We start from the raw sequence: 18,901 nt of genomic DNA, 5'->3' as shown, positions 1-18,901 counted from the left end.
GCCACAGAGCAGGCAGCCCCTCGCTCCTGGTCCTCATCCATAGCTGTGCTTCATTTCATGTGTGTTGCTCTGATCCCTGCAGACACAGGGAGATCCTGAGATGGCACCCGGGCAGGGATGGGAATGAACTGTGGGCTGGTTTTAACTTCTGCAGGAGGATTTGGGGTACATTACTACGGGAAGGGAGAGGACAGTGTGACCCCTGTCCCTCACCTGCCATCCCCTATCCTAATCGCTCCCATCTCCAGGCTGCTCCAGCCTGAGCCTGTGCTAAGGAGTGCCACAAGCTGCCTCCACTGCTTTTGAATATTACTTGGGGCTCTCCAAGGCTTGACAGCACAGGAGGGGGAAATCTGGCACCATGGAGGTCAGCGATAGAGGCTCAGCCCTGCTGAGCCTCTGCCAGACCCAGTTCATGTTTGCCCAAACCCTTTACCAGCTTTTGCTTCTGTTTCAGAAGTGGGAAGATCCTCCTGCCCCCATAGCACGTCACATCCTCAAGAAGGCTGTAGAGGAACTGTCCCACTGCACAGGCACTGGGGACATGGGGACACTTCTGGTGATGTTTTCTCTGCGGGTGGGGCAGGGTGGGTGATGAACCACAGTGATTCTCTGGGTGGAGTGTGTTTCAGGCAGGCTCCAGTGAGCATTCCCTGGCATTCCTACTTGTGCAGAGCCCCATTGCTCAGCCCCAAAAGCCTATGAGGCAGTGTGTAACATCAGCACACACAGCCAGCAGCTAGCCCTGGGATAGCTGAGAACATCCCTTCCAGAGGGAAAATACTAATCCCAGCTCCACAAACATGTGCCAAGAGCCCAGTGCTGTGATTCCCTCACCATGCTCAGGAATTCCCACTCACACTGGACACAAAGGATGTGAGCACAGGTGTGCCACTCCGAGCTGATCTTCCACCCTCCCCTTCCAGCCCCCCCGAGCTGAGAAACGAGCAGGGTATGAAGCAACTCTGGGTTCCAGAGGAAGTGGTAAATTTAGTCATCGGGTTTTTTCTAAGACACTTCTGCATTTTTGGCAGAAATAACAACGTAAGGCCTTGTAAAGCAATGCCATGAGCCAGCTAATCTCCTCGGAGCACAGCAAGGCAGCAACACAGGGAGGAGAAACTACACCCTGTGAATAAAGTAAGTTGTGTGCAAATGCCTCCATGAGCTCCTGAGGCTCAGAGCTGAACTGCAAAAGGTACCTGGAGACAAAGGATCAGCACAGAAGCCAGACTACATTGACACCTCTGGTTGGAACTTCATTTGCCCACCAGTCATTACACATACAGGGTTTTACAGCCCGAGAGCTCAGCTCTAACAGGACGCAGAATCCCAGAATCACTGAGGGTGGAAAAGATCTCCAAGTCCACCAAATCCAACCTGTGGCCAATCCCCACCTTGTCAACCAGACCAGAGCACAGAGTGCCACATCCGTGAACACCTCCAGAGATGGTGATTCCCAAGCCTTGCAGCTTCACAGACTTACAAAGTGATTTGCTTTTAATTTGTCATCCCCAGGCTCAGCAGATTTTTGTCTCACTTTCCACACAGAGCCTTACATCCTGTCCCCCGGGCACTGCCCTGGGAGCAGGCTTGGGACCAAACCCAAAGGCAACTACAAATAATTCTGGTCATTCACCTTTGGAAAACTGTGACTCACTGAGCAGACAATAAAAATCAATTTGCTGTTATTATGGATTAAATGCAAGGCAGACAGAATGAAGCGTAGTAGGATAAAATCATTCATCCTCCAAAATCATCACTTCAAGGGAACAATCCTCCTGGAAGAAGCTCATCTAATCCTCACACCCAGATCATCAGAACTCGGGGTCTTCATCTGTCAACTTTGAGAACCTTTCAGTTAAGATGAACTTTTCCTGTTTTAAGGCCATAAAATATCAGTGCAGGGTCTTCCCCACTCTGTCTCTCTCCCAATATCCTTAACATCCCTTTTTTAATCACTGCCAACAAGCGTCAAAACAAAGAATCAGTTTTTCTCTTTTTTATTATTATTATTATTATTATTTCTAGCAGACAATTTACATAAAATTCCCCTTTTAAGTTAGTGATTCATAACTTCCTGCAATAAACTACTTAAGGAGCAGCTTTGGTAAAGAATGGAATGAAACAACCAACCAAAAAAAAAAAAAAAAAGAACAATCACAGCTGATTTTGAAACCAACACAATTCACCAAATTTAGATTCAAAAGAAAATCTGCCAAGCTGTATTTTCTCTGTGTTTCCAAATATTTCACCTTCCTCCTCCTCCTCCCTTTTCAGGTTCGTGCAGATGTGGGAGCTGCATTCTGTCAAGCAGTTTGTCCTGCTAGATCATGGAAATCCATCTTTACATGATTCGTAGCCCTTGGATGGAGGACTCTAAAGTCTTGAAGGAGAGAAAAAAAATCTTGATCACAATCTGCTGCAGTAGCTTGGGTTAAATAATTCAGTGTAAATGCTAACAAAACCAAGTAAAAACCATGAGTACTTGAAATTAGACTCAGTCACAGAATCCCAGAACGATTTGGGTTGGAAGGGACCTTGAAAATCATGCAGTTCCAACCTCCTGCCATGGGCAGGGACACCTTCCACTATCCCAGGTTGCTCCAATCCCTGTCCAACCTGGCCTAGGACGCTTCCAGGGATGGAGCAGCCACAGCTTCCCTGGGCAACCTGTGCCAGGGCCTCACCACCCTCACAGGGAAGAATTTCTTCTTAAAGGATTTCTTCTTAATTCAAGAGACAGAGACCCCAATGGTCATTCCTTTCAAACTCAGGCATGTACAGACCAGTGATACAGACCTGAGACTGAACTAAAGCAGCTTAGAGATCACCTCAACTTCATGTTTGGCTCCTGTCTCCACCAGAGCACTCTGGGACCACAGAACAGAGACAATCTATTCCTTCCCTAAATCAGATCCCATATCCCAGTTTTGGGAAGACCAACAGGGACCTCTGTTGGCCAGGCCTGAGCAAAGCAAGCATAGAAATTATTACATTCTTCTAGGATTTTCAATATTGTATTTTCCAGCTGTTAGAGGCAACTTCTTACTCCTTGGCTAAGTTAATTCTGAGAGGACAGGACCATGTTCTGCAGCAGGACAATGAGCAGAGTCCCAAGGGATGGGAGCAGGAAGAGGAAGAGGGTTGTGTTGTACAAATTGTTCCAGCCCAACTGTGGCTGAGGCTGGAGAAGGAAAGAATTAAGGGGATTCCTACAGGGACATTAAGTAATTCAATTTAAAAAGTAAGTCTGTATTAGCACCATCTGCTAAAAAAACTGCATCTGCATTTATGCTGATTCTTGGATCTGTTTTTCTTATTGACTTCACTAATGGTTTTGAATATTCCAGTCTGGATTTCCTGCTGCTAATAAAACCTGGCTTGGGGCTGAGCCCCAGGAGTTGATACTCAAGAGATCAAAAGAAGAACCCCACCACCCCAGCTAGTTCACATAAACATGGTAGTAAAAGCACATTTTTACCTTAAAATCCCAGATGGTCATTGCTCCATCGATGCCGGTGGTGCAGAATTTCCGACAATCCCGTTTGTCTATCTCATAAATAGACACTTGGCTGCAAACAGAGAATGAGAGCTCCAACACCCATTCCAGAGAGCCAGAAAACTGGGAAATTTGGGTTGAATTCTACTCCTACTCTTTCAGATGGAGACATGACTATACCAGAGCCTACACTAGATTCTTGGTAGAATGCCTCAGAAAAATAAGCAAAGAAAAGGATGCTGGAAGCTCTTTAAGGGCTTGGTGAGACTAAATGCTTTCCTTAAATAAAGAGAAATTGCTTAACATCCTTTGGGATCACATAATTTTTTAAATGGAAAGATATTTTACCCAATTAACCTGAATCAATCCTTTTGACTAACAGAATCATGGAATGGTTTGGGATGGAAAGGACCTTAAAGCTCATCCAGTCCCACCCCCCTGCCATGGGCAGGGACACCTTCCACTATCCCAGGTTGTTCCAAGCCCCATCCAACCTGGCCTTGGACACTTCCAGGGAAGGGGCAGCCACAGCTTCCCTGGGCAACCTGGCCTCCTTCCCAGCCTCAGAGGGAAGGATTTTTCTGTATATCTAACCTAAATTTCCCCTCTTTCACTTTGAAAACAAACTGAAATAAATACAGTAAATAAATACACAAGGCACTAACATCTGAAATAGGAAGCTGGGATGTGAATTCCTGTTTCAGGTGGATTTTGCTGACTGGATTTTGCACAGTGCCAGCAGCCTCTTGGGAACTATGCACTTATTTGATAAGATAAGCAGTGTCCAAGGTACACAACACATTAACCACGAGCAAACAGCTGTAGCCATGTCAATGATTAACTTCACCAGCACCCACGTAAATCCCAGAAACAGAGAGCTGTTAGGGAAAGACCGCAAGGAAAAAGGGATAAGAGTTACACCCTTCTGGTACAGCAAATCCGAGGGTTTTGCAGGACATCCTGAGAAACCCACTGGCCATGGGGAACATTCCCTGTCCTCATGCTGGCAGCAGGACACTCACGTTATACTGTTTTGGTGCAGGGTCTCCAGGGTGGTGTTACGATCTTCCGTGGTGGCTCTTTTATCCATGTTCCGGAAGCGTTCCATGGCGGAGATATTGCGCTGGATGCTCTGTTTGGGAATGTCGAGTTTGGAAACGAAGGTCAGCAAGCCACGGTCGTCACAGTTGAAGAGCATCGGGCAGCAGTCGTGGCCCTGCAACCAAACACCCGTTAGGAAACACCAGCTCAGCACTCCCACCCTGCCCTTCCAAATGCAAACACTGACACTGGGGCAGAGCTTTATTGTTACTATTAGCTGTGCAAAATACGGGGTTTCCTCCCCCTCCAAAACACGACAAAGCTCTACAAGGAGGAAACAGCAGACACTTACAGCTGCCACCACGCTGTTCTCAGAGACAAAGGACACGCTCAGGAGTGGGAGGAACTCTGTTTTCAGCTGTGAAACCCTGAGCACAAGAACATTTGTTAGAGGGATTCATTGAAACCTCTCATTTTCGGCTCTAACAAAAAATAGGCACCATTCCCATCCAAGGATTACTGGAAAAGTCAGGGTAGCTTGGCTGTCCTGTGGTGACACCAGAAGGTTGTAATTTGTAATAAAAAGTTTTAGTCTAATGTAAGTGTGCTGGAAGAACTATGACATTTGAATTGGGAATATTGTTTGGAATATTTTGTACTGCAGATATTGTTTTGTAAAAGGAAATATTGTTTCCCCAGTTACTGAATATACCTTTTTTTCCCAAATGACTCTTTTTTCCCCCAAAACAAACTGGCTATACCCTCACTGAAGGATTCTTACAAAGAATTTAAATGATATAGTCTAAAATTCCCAGAACCAACCTTATTTAGAGAATATTTACATTTATATAAAAGCTTCAAAGAGACTCCTGGAATCTACAGTAAAACAGGCAAGAGAGGCACATGCTTGCGAGCACGATATTCCACACAGAATCACAGAATCATTAAGGTTGGAAAAGACCTTTAGGATCATCAGGCTAATAATACCATCAAGGGGATACTCACATCATGTTTTTGGAGGCATCAGCCACTGACACAGTGCTGTCATGACTGACCCAGGCCAGGCGGTTGCCGCTGGCAGAGAAGCTCACGCTGTGCACCCACCCTCCGCTGCCCGCGCCCCCCGAATTCCGACATCAGCTGCCCAAAAGGCATCTTGGACCCCCAGGGTGTGCTGGCTGGCTTTTCATCCACTTCCTTAATGTAAGCAGAGAACACCCTGCAAATAAAAAGATTCTAGCATGAACAAAGAGAGAACAAAGCTCCTGGGAGCATGGGATGCATTTCATGTTGGAAGCGGAGAGATGCGTCCCGATTCTCCCAAAATAAAGTATTTTGGTGTCTTTAAACAAGCCTGGAAGCAGCAGTGTGCAGAGAGAAAGCAGCAGTACAAAGGGTGTAAAGCACACAGATTTCTCATAAATGCTGTTCTTGTAGTCCTCTCCCTTTTTTTCCAGAAGATGGCACAAAAATACACGTTGTCAGTGCATTTTTCCCCGTGCCAAGATTTCCCTTTCATCTTTTTGTGGTGCTAACAGCTCTCCGGAGTCAATCCTTCAGTTAGAGAAAACCCAGGAATGGCACTGTATAATTAGAAGCTAATACAAACACCTACAAAATTACCCACTTTTTAAGAACATTCCCATTTTAGCAGGATTTCAAAGAAAGAAATGTGATGTTCTAATGCCAGCAAAGGGGCTCTGAGCCACCTTCTTCCGGCTCATTTTTGCAAAAATGCCGTGAAAACCTGAAATACTGCAGTGTTTTTATAGGTTTTTTTTTTCCCCAGCACTACAATTTTCAAGATATGTTAAAACAGAAAGCCTCCCCCTTTCATCAAATTCCTTCTGCATGATTCAGACATGCCACAATATGGTGTTCTTGACTGTTACCATGGAATTTAATGGGACGTCACAACCATAGGATTTGAGTCCATTGAACAGGAGGAGCAAGGCAGCTACACCATGCTACTACCAGAGGAAAAAAAAAATCAGTATAAATGAAAAACTATGATCAAATATTCATGGTTGCAGTCACACACAAACAGGAATTATTTTATAGTGAGTTTAAGGAAATGTAGCTCCCCTCTCCTTGTTTTTCATATCTTCTGTATGTGTGGGGTAAGCACTTCCAAAGCGCTTATCTCAATAAAGCTGCTCATTTGCAATGAGAAGGGTTTAACTGCAGCTATATTAGGTACAGATTTTCAGGGAATTAAGTATGGAAATATATTTGGCTTTATCAGTTTAAATATAATCTAATGAAAACCTTTAAAAAACTGAATTTTATAGAGCCACCTAAAAGGATGGTTCTCTTAATGTATGGAAATAGGACAAGATGTTTAAAGCAACAGCCTTTGACACAAAGCAGGAAAATCATACCTAAGTAGGGAAGACCTTGAATTTAACTGTTAGCTAAAAAAAAATACAAGAAGTCTTTTCCCTTATTAAAGTCTCCCTGTCTTTTAAAACCAAAATCACCTCATCTTGAAGGCCCCAGCCTTCAAAGAACTTTGGGAAATTACTTTCATTCCCACAGCTAGAACATGAAATCATACTTATGTGGTGTTCATAGCTATAGATACATATATATTTCAGATAAATGTAAGGGGAGCTCATTTATCTTGGCCAACCACCAAAAAACACCCAGCAATTTGCAGCCTCTTGCCCTCCATTCTTTCCCCAAAATGTTTCCCACTTAGCTGCTTATTACATGGCAGCGGCTCTGGCAGATCCATTTCCTAATTTCCATCAGAACAGGTGCCCACTTCAGGTATCTTTATTTTTTTTAATATGGAACAGAAGGGAGAACTGGAACTCCAGAGATCTGTACTCATCATTCACAAAAGAGAATAGTTTTTCATGGTTTTGAGGAAGAGAAAGAATCCTAGAATCCCAGAATGGTTTGGGTTGGACACACACACACATATTCCAGGTGACCTAATGTCAAAGTCCTGAGGTCCTCTATGAACCCAAATTAAAAAATTTCCGCATGTGAAAAGTGGCTACTTCTGTAAGGAGAAAAGTAGCTGCTTCTGTTTCACATCACCTTTTTTGTGAAAGGAACTGAATACATACAGTTTATGTAATTAAAACTGGAAATAAGGCAGGAAAGGGGAGACAACTCTCCCCTCCTTCCCAGGTTCCATTTAACATCTTTCCTTACATGAAAAGCTATCAAAGGATGGGGTTCAGATGCAAGGCTTTCATTCTGAAATAAGGACTGTAATAGTCAGTCCCACCTCCCCCTCCAACTCCTCCTTAGTCATTTTTAGTACACACTTTGAAGCTTAAAAATTGCCCTATTACATAAAGAATTTAAGAAAAGAAGCTTTCATTATCATTCAAGGTACAAGTGATTAAGTCAATGTGGATTCAAGTCAGGCCCTGCAGACTCCCCATGCAGACTGCCCTGCAGTGACCCCAATCACTCAGCACAGAGCAGTTTGCAGGGCCCATCCCTCATGCTGTAATTTCACAATTAGTTTCAAAGTCTGCCCCATCCATCTCTCACACCAGTCTGCTTTAAACAGCTTTTTTTTTAATGATCTTCAAAAATTCTCTTTTATTGTGTTGAGTTGCAGATGCATCAATTTCTTGACTCTGCTCCCCACAAAGGTGTGAGAGCTTTAGGGCCAGCACAGGCAAAGGAGAGGAAACAAGGAAGTTAGGGAACAAAAAGATGGGGTAACACCTTTGGAAATGGCCAGATACTCTGAATTTTGGGACTGCACCATTAGGATATTACTTTTTAACCTCTAACTGGCAGTGTTGGTGTTCCACAAGATGACACCTGCTAATCCAACTTCAGCCTAATGACCAGCTCTCAGCCTCAGTACACACTGCTGTGTAATGCTGGGAAGGAACCCACCAATTCCCTAAATTCAGGTGTGAATTCAGCAGCAGATCCATGTTGGCAGTCCAAAGTCAGGACACAGCAGCATCAAAGCCAACATTCTTGAGCTAGACATCTTTCTTTGGTACCAACACAATGAGCCATCTTTTATTCTAACAGCAAGTGCAAATGGCTGACCAACATGCTCAAGCTACTGATTTGATCCAGTAACCCAAACTGTAGACAGATATTTTAGTTTCTCTCACCTGCACTTGAAGTCACAGGATCCTGCAGCCAGCAGGACATTGTTGGGGTGCCAGTCCAGGCTGAGGACAGTGGAACGAATGGGCTTTTTAATGTGTTTGCTCACCCACCTAAAATAAAAACAAACCAAAGAAAGATTTAAAAGTTTATATGGACATATTTTACCTGATTCCCAGAAATCCATGAAGCACTCCTCAAAAAGATCTCTCCTTGTCAACGACTCAACACATCAGTTTTGGAAAAACTTCATCTACAAATGTTTCATGTTCTCTTGTGCAATCTGTGAACTTTATGGTTAGCTCAATTAAACTTTGAAATACCATGAACAAACTCATTAAATATGTATCTCCTCAGCTAAGTCCTATTCCTCTTCAAACTAATTTTTATAATGCACCAGATGGAACTCCTTGATGTGAATTTTGCACAGGAATTGCCAGGTCTCTCTCCTCCAGTGAACACAAGGTCAGCTGTGACTGTGACACTGAGCTAAGCAGCCCTATTTTCACGGATCACCAAGTACAAGTCCTTCTCCAGCTCCTTCCAACAAGTTTTACAGTCACATCTCTTGCCTATTGACTTTTCTACTGTTTAGTAATACACTAACTATAAAACACAACAAGAAAATGGGGGGACTGCCAGTGATCCAACCAGTGCATCCATCTCAATTATCTGCAGTGCAGTGCAAAGTGGTCCTGCTGCTGAATGCATCAATAGTGGCCTAAATATGTCTCAGCAGATTTAGTTTATCTGAACTATTTACAAAATAGTAATGAAATCTATTATTCACTTGATGGCCTTTGGGATGATGGTGATTTTTCTTTTATTTTACTTCCATCAGGCACAAGTTTTAAGGCTCACATTTTTAAAATTATCTTTCTTTAGCATATGGAGTTTTGATTCTTTTGCAGACAAGTGAGGCAGAGAAAAATATTGATAAGTAAATATGCTCGAAAGCATAAAGGTCCAAAAAAATCTTTAAAATGTATTTTGCAGATGGTGTCATTGTTTTTCATCTCCACATGGCAGACTGCACACAGGACACCTGTGGTTTTATGCCTGTTTATGTAACCCAAAGTGAGAGATACTCCACACACTGATTTCACCTACAGATGATACAGCAAACGTAGCTCCAACATGTGCAGCTACAAAGGGAGAAGATCAGAAGCGTTTAGATGCCAAAACGAGAAAAATCTTAATGGTGGAAATATTTTGTGATATTCCTGTGTGAAATCTATAAACTGTGATAAAAATACATAACAAAACACAGAACAGGTCAATGGCAAGCTCAGACATCTTCTAACAGACCACCCCGGAGATGTGACAGACTCAAGCCTCTAATGACAAGAAATGGCCCAAAATAATAGATATGGAAGAAAGACTTGAGTGAAGATTTCTTCATTCATTCTGGCACGAGGTGGGGGAAGGAAATATTTATCTTTTTTCAAACATACAGTTGTAGCAAAGAAATCTTTACTCTGCAGAAATTCCTGCACTTTTAGAAGAGCAACATATGTTTATGACAGTCAGGCAGAACACATCCACGCCAACTTGAACTGCCTGAAAATAGGCAAAATCAAAGGCCTTTAGGTGCTACACCAGAGTGAAGAAGAGAGGGAACCTTTTTCCCAAAACAATAAAGTCCACAAAAGAACTGATGAGGCCATCCCTCTACATTCCTTTAATATTTTAGGAATTAGCAAAATAGTAACCCAGTTACCAGCTCAGCTGGTAACACCAGGCTCAGCTTTCCCGTGCAGACCATAAAGATATAAAAACAGCTCACCAGTCATTTTCAGACTCAAAGTAGCACACAGATATGAGTCGAGCTCCACTTCCCACTGCAAATTTGTTCTCCAAGGGAGACCACTTGACAAAGGTGGCGGCACGGTTGATCCTCAGGATGACAAGGGTGGGTTTCCACACGCCGTCCTTCTGGCTCCACACGTAGGCATTGCGGTCGGCGCCACACGTCACAATGCGGTCGCTTTTGGGAGCCCAGTCAATACCTGCAAGTGAAGAGTTCACAGGAATTACCTTTCCCCTCATGTTGTTTGCTTTACATTAAGGCAAAACAAGAGATCACCTCACAGCCTTCTGTCACAGAATCACAGAATGGTCTGGGGTGGAAAGGAGCTTAAAGATCATCCAGCTCCAACTCTGTGCCAACTCCTGTTCACTATCCCAGGTTGCTCCCTGTCTAACCTGGCCTTGAACACTTCCAGGGATACGGCAGCCACAGCTTCTCTGGGCAACCTGTGCCAGGGCCTCGATACCCTCACAGGGAATAATTTTTCCATACATGTAACCTAAATTTCCCCTCTTTAAGTCTGAAGCCATTCTTCCTTGTCCTGTCACTGCAGTTCCTGATGAACTGATCACTGAGACAGTTATTACTGTTATGTTATTCCCCCTCATCTCTTATTCTCCAGGAGCCATTTCAAGCTGTTAGGAATACCTGTTTCTTCCTTTAGCTTTCATCAAACCTGCAGATCCCAAATTCCCAGATCCCAGGGATTGCTGCCTGAGGCAGCTCCGTGGGCTGGCCAACAGGTGGAGCTCTGCAGACTGGCCAAGGCCCGTCCACCAGCACCCTCCAAACCTCTTGACTTCAGCAAGATCCCTCTCAACAGCTGAAACCCAGCAATTCTAAAACTGCACAACATCTAGCAACGTTGTGTGCTTGCTGCCAGACTGCAGACATGATCTAAAGTTTAGATAACAGGGTTTTTTTGGTTAGATGTTATCAATCTTTATGTACTGACACAATCCTTACATTTTTTCCGTGCCTATTTAACCTGTGCCATGAGAAAGGTTTACCAAAAGAAAAAAACCCAAGTTCAAAGAATAAAATAAAATCTTTGATAAGACTGCCATTGCTTTTTTCCCCTCCTAGGCAACGAAGGATGCCTTTGCCAATTGGAAAGTCTTATGGGAACATTATTTTTCATCTTTTCTCTAGCATCCTTTGAGATGCAGATTGCAATCCTCAACTCTCCTGCCACCAATTATATGTCAGTGGTTTTCCATTACTACATTCAGTATTAAAAACATCTCTTAAGCTCACAAACTGAAAATGCATAAAAGCTATGGAAAGAATGTGTACTAATGTTATATTGTTCATATAGTGTTACCTCGAAACAGGTTTATGCTTAAAAAGTGCAGAGCTTAGTAGCCTGAAACCACAGTTACAGAAGTTCTAGCACTGCCTTTGAAAGAGGGACCATCCTGCCTCTCTTTCCTTCTCTTGTTCACCCATCTCCTCCCACCTGTTCTGATCTATTCCAAGTTTAGATTTTTAGTTTAGCAGAAAACTAAGCCAAGAGAGAGAATAAAGCTCTTCCTGGGAGTGAGCAGAGGCAGCTCACCACAAACCTTAGTCAAGAGAAGGACCTTGTCCCCTGTGATCAGGGGCTGGAGTGGCAGCAGCTGACTCACTCCTGTCAGGGGTTACAAGCAGTTTGATCAGTGGATCTCCTGTGTGTAACCATAGCTTAACTCCACTCTTTACAACCACCACAGTGTTTTGTACTCCAAAGGTACACACCGTGCAGGAAAGCAGAGAGAGCTCTTTTCCCAAGTCATGAATATTTGGCTTCTAATGCTAACAGGTACAAGTAAAATGCAAAGAAATGTCTTTGAGGGAAACACTTCCTTTGTAAATGCAGCCTAAGCAACTCTTCACAAAGGAGCAGGGACAGTTGTGCTCTTGGACAGCAAAAATTGTTGCTACAAAATGCTGTTGCGCAGATACTTCTGCCCATTAGTGAGCTGAGAACAGAATTTGCTGCTTTGGGCAAGTGCTTGTATTAATTGTTTTCATTTTCTTAAATAATAAAGCCCTTTTAAAAATATCACCATGAAAAAAAAATCCCCCGTAGTATAAAAGACTGCCACAGGATAATCACATTTTTTAAAATAACACCTTGTTATTTTATATAACTCATCGTGGCAGCTCTTCTTTATTTTCATTGTGGATATACAGATACTCTGGGCCTGCAATAAATGTGCTCACTGGGTCTAAGTCCAGGACTGGCCACTTCAATGTTTATACAGTCCCTAAAAAAGGGTATTTTTTGTTGTTGGAAACCACAAAGCAATGCCGCAGTCATATACTTGATGAAATTTTAGTACTGGCACTTGAAAGGGAGCAGCATGCATCACTGTGACACAACCAGATTACTTCAGCAGACTGAAAATGTGTTCTCATTATGTCATTATAGATGAAAAATAAGCCATAGATAAGAAAAAATGGCTCAGTAACTCCACTGAAATGTCTGGAAATGAGATAGGGCTTTTCTTTCTAACATTCACTGCATGCAATTCAGAAAACTGCTGCAAGGCTCTCTCTAAGTGGGAATGCCAACCTATAAAAAGATCTATTTACTCAATGCTTGCAGATTTCCTGCTCAGAATCTCAACTGGGGAAAACAGAGGAGGTTGGAAAACTTCATGTCTGGCTCAGCACAATCTCACCTGTAATGTGTCCATTGTGTTCCTTCAGCTCGTGAGCCTTCACCCACTGGTTCCCACTCTTCTTGTAGATGTGCACTTCATGGTTATTAGGGCTAATGGCAATCTCTTGAAAGAAGAAATAAAACAACCCAATTGTACAGAAGGTTTTTTAATACCAAATGCTATATTTGGAAAGACTTTCCACATCTAAAAACCTCTATTTGCAAATTTGAGAGCATAACATAGGCTTCGTTAAAAAAAGGGACAAAATCCCTGGAAAATCTCCAATAATTATGGACATAGAATCATGGAATGGTTTGGGATGGAAGGGACCTTAAAGATCGTCCAGTTCCAAACCCCTGCCATGGGCAGGGACACCTTCCACTATCTCAGGTTGTTCCAAGCCCTGTCCAGCCTGGCCTTGGACACTTCCAGGGATCCAGGGGCAGCCACAGCTTCTCTGGGCACCCTGTGCCAGGGCCTCGCCACCCTCACAGGGAAGAATTCCTTCCCAATATCCCATCTAACCCTGCCCTCTGGCAGTTTGATATTGGTACACATACCACGGTCATGAGTACTCTGCACAGGAAGACAACACATTTGGAACACAACAATCCACAACACAGAAAACTTGGCCAAGAGGCAAAGCTTTGTGGAACAGCAGAAGACTCAATTACCTCCTATGACAGAGTTCCAGCAACAGGTTTAGAAAAGCTCCGATTTGGAAGACATGTGCTTTTTGGATCGTAAGTGGAACATTTAATAGGTAGAACTATGTATCTGACCATACCTTCCCTGAATGGGACCCAGAACATCACAAGATCAAAAACTGTCAGCAGAAAGAAAATAGTAATTGAAAAAAAAAAATTAAAAATGAAAATGAACCTATTACTTACGAGTACGGTCTCTGTTCCAGGCATGGCAGGTGATTGGCTCCAGCAGGAACTGATGTAGAGACATTCCGAGTTAAAGAGATTCCTATGTTGTAAAAAGTGAAAAGGCTGAAAGATGTAAAATTGAAAACAAAACGCTTCAAAATGAGAGAAGTAATAAAACAAAGTTAGCCTTCAACATTTACCAAGCATCCTTCAGTGCAGTTTTACAATTTATTTACAGACCACAACTTAATAAATATGTTAGGGCTGCTCAAGAGATGCCTGTGTCACACCCCCAGATATTTTCAGTAGGATGATGGATTTTCATTGTCCTGCTTACTTTAGCTAATTGCAACTGCCCTAAAAGCCAGATACACTTGCTTCTTTGTGTATCCTCACAGACAAGAGAGCAGGTCCTCAAGAAATCTAATAAATCTATTAATTTTACTATGGAAATAGAATAATTTAAAAAATAAGTATCTAGGACAAAGCTCAGTGAACTGATTCTAAATCCTGACTTGTATCCAGTACAACAAAATCTTTCAGTAGGCCAAACTGATGTGTAACTGTGATCTACTGATGTATTATTTGACATTATATGCATGAACCATTTATATGCATCCTAGGGAAAAATTATTAAGATTAGTAATTAACTAATTTGTAATTTCTTCAAATTAATTCTAGCACTGAACTGTTTGATAGTCAGGGCTTTTGCCCCATGAGACTCAAACACTACAAGAACAAGCTGCATCACTGTAGTTTGTGAGCATTTTGCTTAAAAAAAGCTAAATTCCTACTTTTTTCTTTTAACTTATGGCTGTTAAAAGAGACAGTGCTGAACATCTCCAATTAAAGGCACATCCATCCACAGACAAAGCTGTTTACAATGTTTTTATTATGTTATCTTCCATCCATTTATGCTGCCCTTGGTTAATACAGGACATCAAATAGTGTATTTTTGAAATTAAAGGAGTTTAAACATTAAACTATTTTAGGTATTAAAGTATTTTAGGTATTAAAATACAGTATTCTATGTCCTGTATTAACCAGGGCAGCATAAATGGATGGAAGATAATATCATAAGAACTCATGGTCACCTGTAATAATAAAAATGTGCACAGTTCAATACATCCAACTTGGATTTGTCAATTCCTTTAATATATTTCACTAATTTTCACAGCAATTTACTACTGCCTGATGGATCAAAGCATTTTTACCCCCACATATCCATCTTAAAAGAACTATCTCCGTGATGTCATTCCAAGACATCCACACCCATTATAGCCTGGAATTACAACATACCCAAGTATGGCCATGTTAGCAGAGGGTGGAGACTTCAGGACAAGGTAGGAATTTGGAAGCAAACAGGAAATGAGTATCAAATCCAACAGAAACTCAGGAGTGAAAGAAGGATGAGTACGCTCTTACGGAGCCTCAGGAATTACCATCACACCAACAGTTTTACAAATATCTTGGAAGTGCTGAATCTTGGAGCATAGGTGAAACAGTATTTCACCAATGCAAGTAACTGGAGAGAGTTTTTTTTTTTTTTTTTTTTTTTGTTTAAGGAAATCAAGTACTGTTATTCTAAAAATAGGCGAATTACAGTTGCATTTCAAATGTACTTCAAATACAACTTTTAACAATATGAGCTTTAGGTCCAGCTCACAATTTTAACCATCATGATTCTCATGGTTCTTATAATAACCACATACCAATCAAACAAAGTATTAAATACACACAGTCCTAGGCAAAATAATTAATTATTTTTTGTTAATGAGAAAATGTTGACATAATCTGGGTTACCTCTGCCCTTGGACATCCATCACTTGAGATTCCACATGTGAATATAAGCAAAACACAACTGCAAAGTGCTTTTTCTAGGATCTTGCTTTAGCTCATGCCAACATTCAGTAGCAGCACATTTCCATATACAGGAAAAGTTCAAGAGCTGTTCCACCAACAAGGAATGCTCAGCCTTTGCTACTCTCTCCGAAATAAAATGTAAAAATATCCAGTCTCCTCTCCCCAAGGAATGCAGCTATTTTGAAACACTTCCTAATACAACTGTGGTATTTTATTCACAGATTGGCATTACATATAAAATACAGTCTCATCCTAACTCCTATTCAGGTATTTTTACTTAGCTATTCCCAAAACCAACCCAAAGTTGTATGATCCATTCCTTCCCATTGATTGAGTTACTTGAGCTCCATAACTGGCTACAAGTGACCGTTTTCCATTTTGGTTTGGTTACAAACCTACAAAACACAATAGTGATGATAACCTCAAAAAGCAGTGCTATTTCTGTGTCCTCATAGGTACAGTGATATTTTCTTTGGGAAGATAAATCTTAAAGAAGTTTTCCAGTTATATTTTTTCCAGTTATATTATTCCTTACTAATACACAGACAAAATCCAACTCATATTTCACTAGGGAAAATGCCACTGGCTTTACAATTTTTGACAAATTAATAACCTCAAAGCCTTCCTGTCGTACAACCTCAGAATCTCACATGGGAAAGATACTGGTATGACTTTGTTAACAAGTACTTAATGCAACTCTCTCTGAGTTTTATTTCAAATGGAAAGCAACCGACTTGGAGTTTCAAAAAAATATTTTAAAATGAAGAAAAAAAAGGGAAATCTTGCACCTATGCAGAGCAGGAGTTCACTCAGTACAAGGCCTGAAAGCATCGAGGTTGGGATGTACAGGACTCGGCTGCTGTCACCTCTCAGTGGAGTGAGAAATATGTGGTGGAAGCTCATCCGTGGACAAGGAACCAGCCAGGATATGGACTCAGAAGTGGAGATGGAATGTGTGTATGTGTGTGACAGCGAGAAAGGGATCTTTTTAATCCTTGCCTAGTCTCAGAGCACCTACACCACTTCCAAACACCTGGAAGCGAAGCACCTGTGATTAAGGACAGCCTCCTACCACTGTCACTCCCTCCCAAGTCACTCAGCGCAGATTTCCCGGGGGGGGGTGACTCCTCTCGGGCACCTTCTGCCACAGGACACCGTTAGCAGGATAAAGCCGCCGGATGGGGATGGATTGTGGGCTGCGGCCCTGCCAACACAGGGGCACGGCGGGGGATACGCGGAGGCTGTAGGGGGTACAGCGGGGGATATGGGGGGGGGGGGCACGGTGGGGGATATGGGGGGCACCTCCTCGTCCCCGCCTCTTCCCGGCCCTTCAGGGCGATGGGGTGAGTGGTGCCCATCGCCTCACCCTCAGCAGGACGTCCCCAGCCCCTCGGGGCAGCGATGCTGCGGTGCCTCCCCCCCGCCCTCCCCTCACGCCGGCGGGTCCGCAGGCTGTCCCCGCCCACCGCCCATCGCTGCCGTGGCCGGCACTCACCTGAGGCGGCGGGGGCGGAGCGGGACTCGCGGACTCTGGGCAGTCAACGCGACTCCGCTCCGGCGGCGGGAGAGGCCGAGCGGGCCCGGCTCTGACACGGGCGGCAGGAAACGCGCTCCGCGCCTGCGCCGCCAGCGCCTCCCCACACAAAGGGCGGAGCGGCGCCTGCGCGGCCCCTCAGGGCGGGGCGGGAGGCTCTGGGAATTAAGGAATTGACCCGGTAAGGAGTGACCTTTAAGGTCATAAAATCCGTCTGTCAATCTACCCCCGCTACTGTGACCCCCTAAACCACATCACCCAGCCGCCTCTTAAACGCCTCCGGGGTGGCGAGGCCATCACCTACCTGGGCAAGCTGTTCCAATGTCTGACCACCCAAACAGTGAAAAAAGTTTCCGACATCTAACCTGACTCTCCAGTGCCTCAGCTTAAGGCCATTTCTTTCAGTCCTCTCACTGCAGGCACGGTAGAAAAGACTGGATCGCACCTCAATACACTCCCCTTTCAGGTCTACTACTGTAGTCAGCCTGGAGGACAAGGAAGGAAAAAAAGAGGGAAAAAAAGGAAGGTATCTCTCCCCCTCTGGTTGTTTCTCCTAGGAGAAAAAAGCAAAGGTGTGATTGTTAATTGTTCCCAGTAGGTGACTCCCAAAATACAGAGGTGCTACAATACTGGACACATACACCAGATCGAGGTCCCAACCAGCAACACTCAAAACCCATCCTACAGAGTACATCACAGAGAACATGTACTGCAAGTGAAGTATCACCAGTATAATGGAGACAAAACGCCACAAATACAAGAGCAAATAAATCCACGTTGAGGTCCCCCATGGGTCTCCTCGAGACTAACCAAACCCAGTTCCGTCAGCCATGCCTCATAAGGTTTTCTAGACCTTTCATGAGCCTTTTGCCCTCCTCTGGACACGCTCCAGCACCTCAGTGTCCTTTTTGAAGTGAGGTACCCAAAACTGAGCGCAGCACTCAAGGCACTACGTCACCAACGCCAAGTACAGGGAATGATTACTGCCCTGGTCCTGCTGGCCACACTATCCCCGATACAGGCCAACAGGCTATTGGGGGGGACAGGGCTGCGCTGGAGCCAGGCTGGGAAAGCTGGGGGTGTTCAGTCTGGAGAAAAGAAGCCTCCAACGAGACCTTAAAGCCCCTTCCAAGGCCTAAAGGGGCTCCAAGAGAGCTGGAGGGGGACTTTGGGCAAGGGCATGGAGGAACAGGACAAGAGGGAATGGCTTCCCACTGCCAGAGGTCAGGATTAGATGGGATACTAGGAAGGCATTGTTCCCTGTGAGGGTGGGGAGGCCCTGGCACAGGTTGCCCAGAGAAGCTGGAAATGTCCAAGACCAGGTTGGTTGGGGCTTAGAGCAACCTGGGATAGTGGACAATGTCCCTGCCCATGGCAGAGGGGTAGAACTGGATGATCTTTAAGGTCCCTTTCAACCCAAACCAATCTATGATTCTGTGATTGGGGGGTGGAATATCAAAATAAGTGCACTAGCAATAATTTGCCCTGCCCTTAATTCCCTGAAGGAATTGCCTTCTCTTTGAGATCCCATGG

At 43.7% G+C, this 18,901-nt stretch overlaps 1 protein-coding gene across 1 annotated transcript; it reads right to left on the bottom strand.

The window, feature by feature from the left end:
• Positions 1 to 1,987: 1,987 nt before the first annotated feature.
• Positions 1,988 to 17,470, bottom strand: ARPC1A (actin related protein 2/3 complex subunit 1A). Its single transcript, XM_048321075.1, is given in 11 exon segments — positions 1,988 to 2,386; positions 3,485 to 3,575; positions 4,525 to 4,718; positions 4,896 to 4,971; positions 5,549 to 5,667; positions 5,669 to 5,762; positions 8,644 to 8,751; positions 10,425 to 10,647; positions 13,115 to 13,219; positions 13,990 to 14,094; positions 17,330 to 17,470. Coding segments are annotated over 10 exon segments (1,113 nt in total). The 5' UTR covers positions 14,054 to 14,094; positions 17,330 to 17,470; the 3' UTR covers positions 1,988 to 2,347.
• Positions 17,471 to 18,901: the final 1,431 nt, after the last annotated feature.

The sequence above is a fragment of the Corvus hawaiiensis genome, chromosome 16 (genome assembly GCF_020740725.1).
Source record: "Corvus hawaiiensis isolate bCorHaw1 chromosome 16, bCorHaw1.pri.cur, whole genome shotgun sequence".
In the NCBI taxonomy this organism is placed as follows: Eukaryota; Metazoa; Chordata; class Aves; order Passeriformes; family Corvidae; genus Corvus; species Corvus hawaiiensis.
This window is presented reverse-complemented; position numbering and strand designations above follow the sequence as displayed.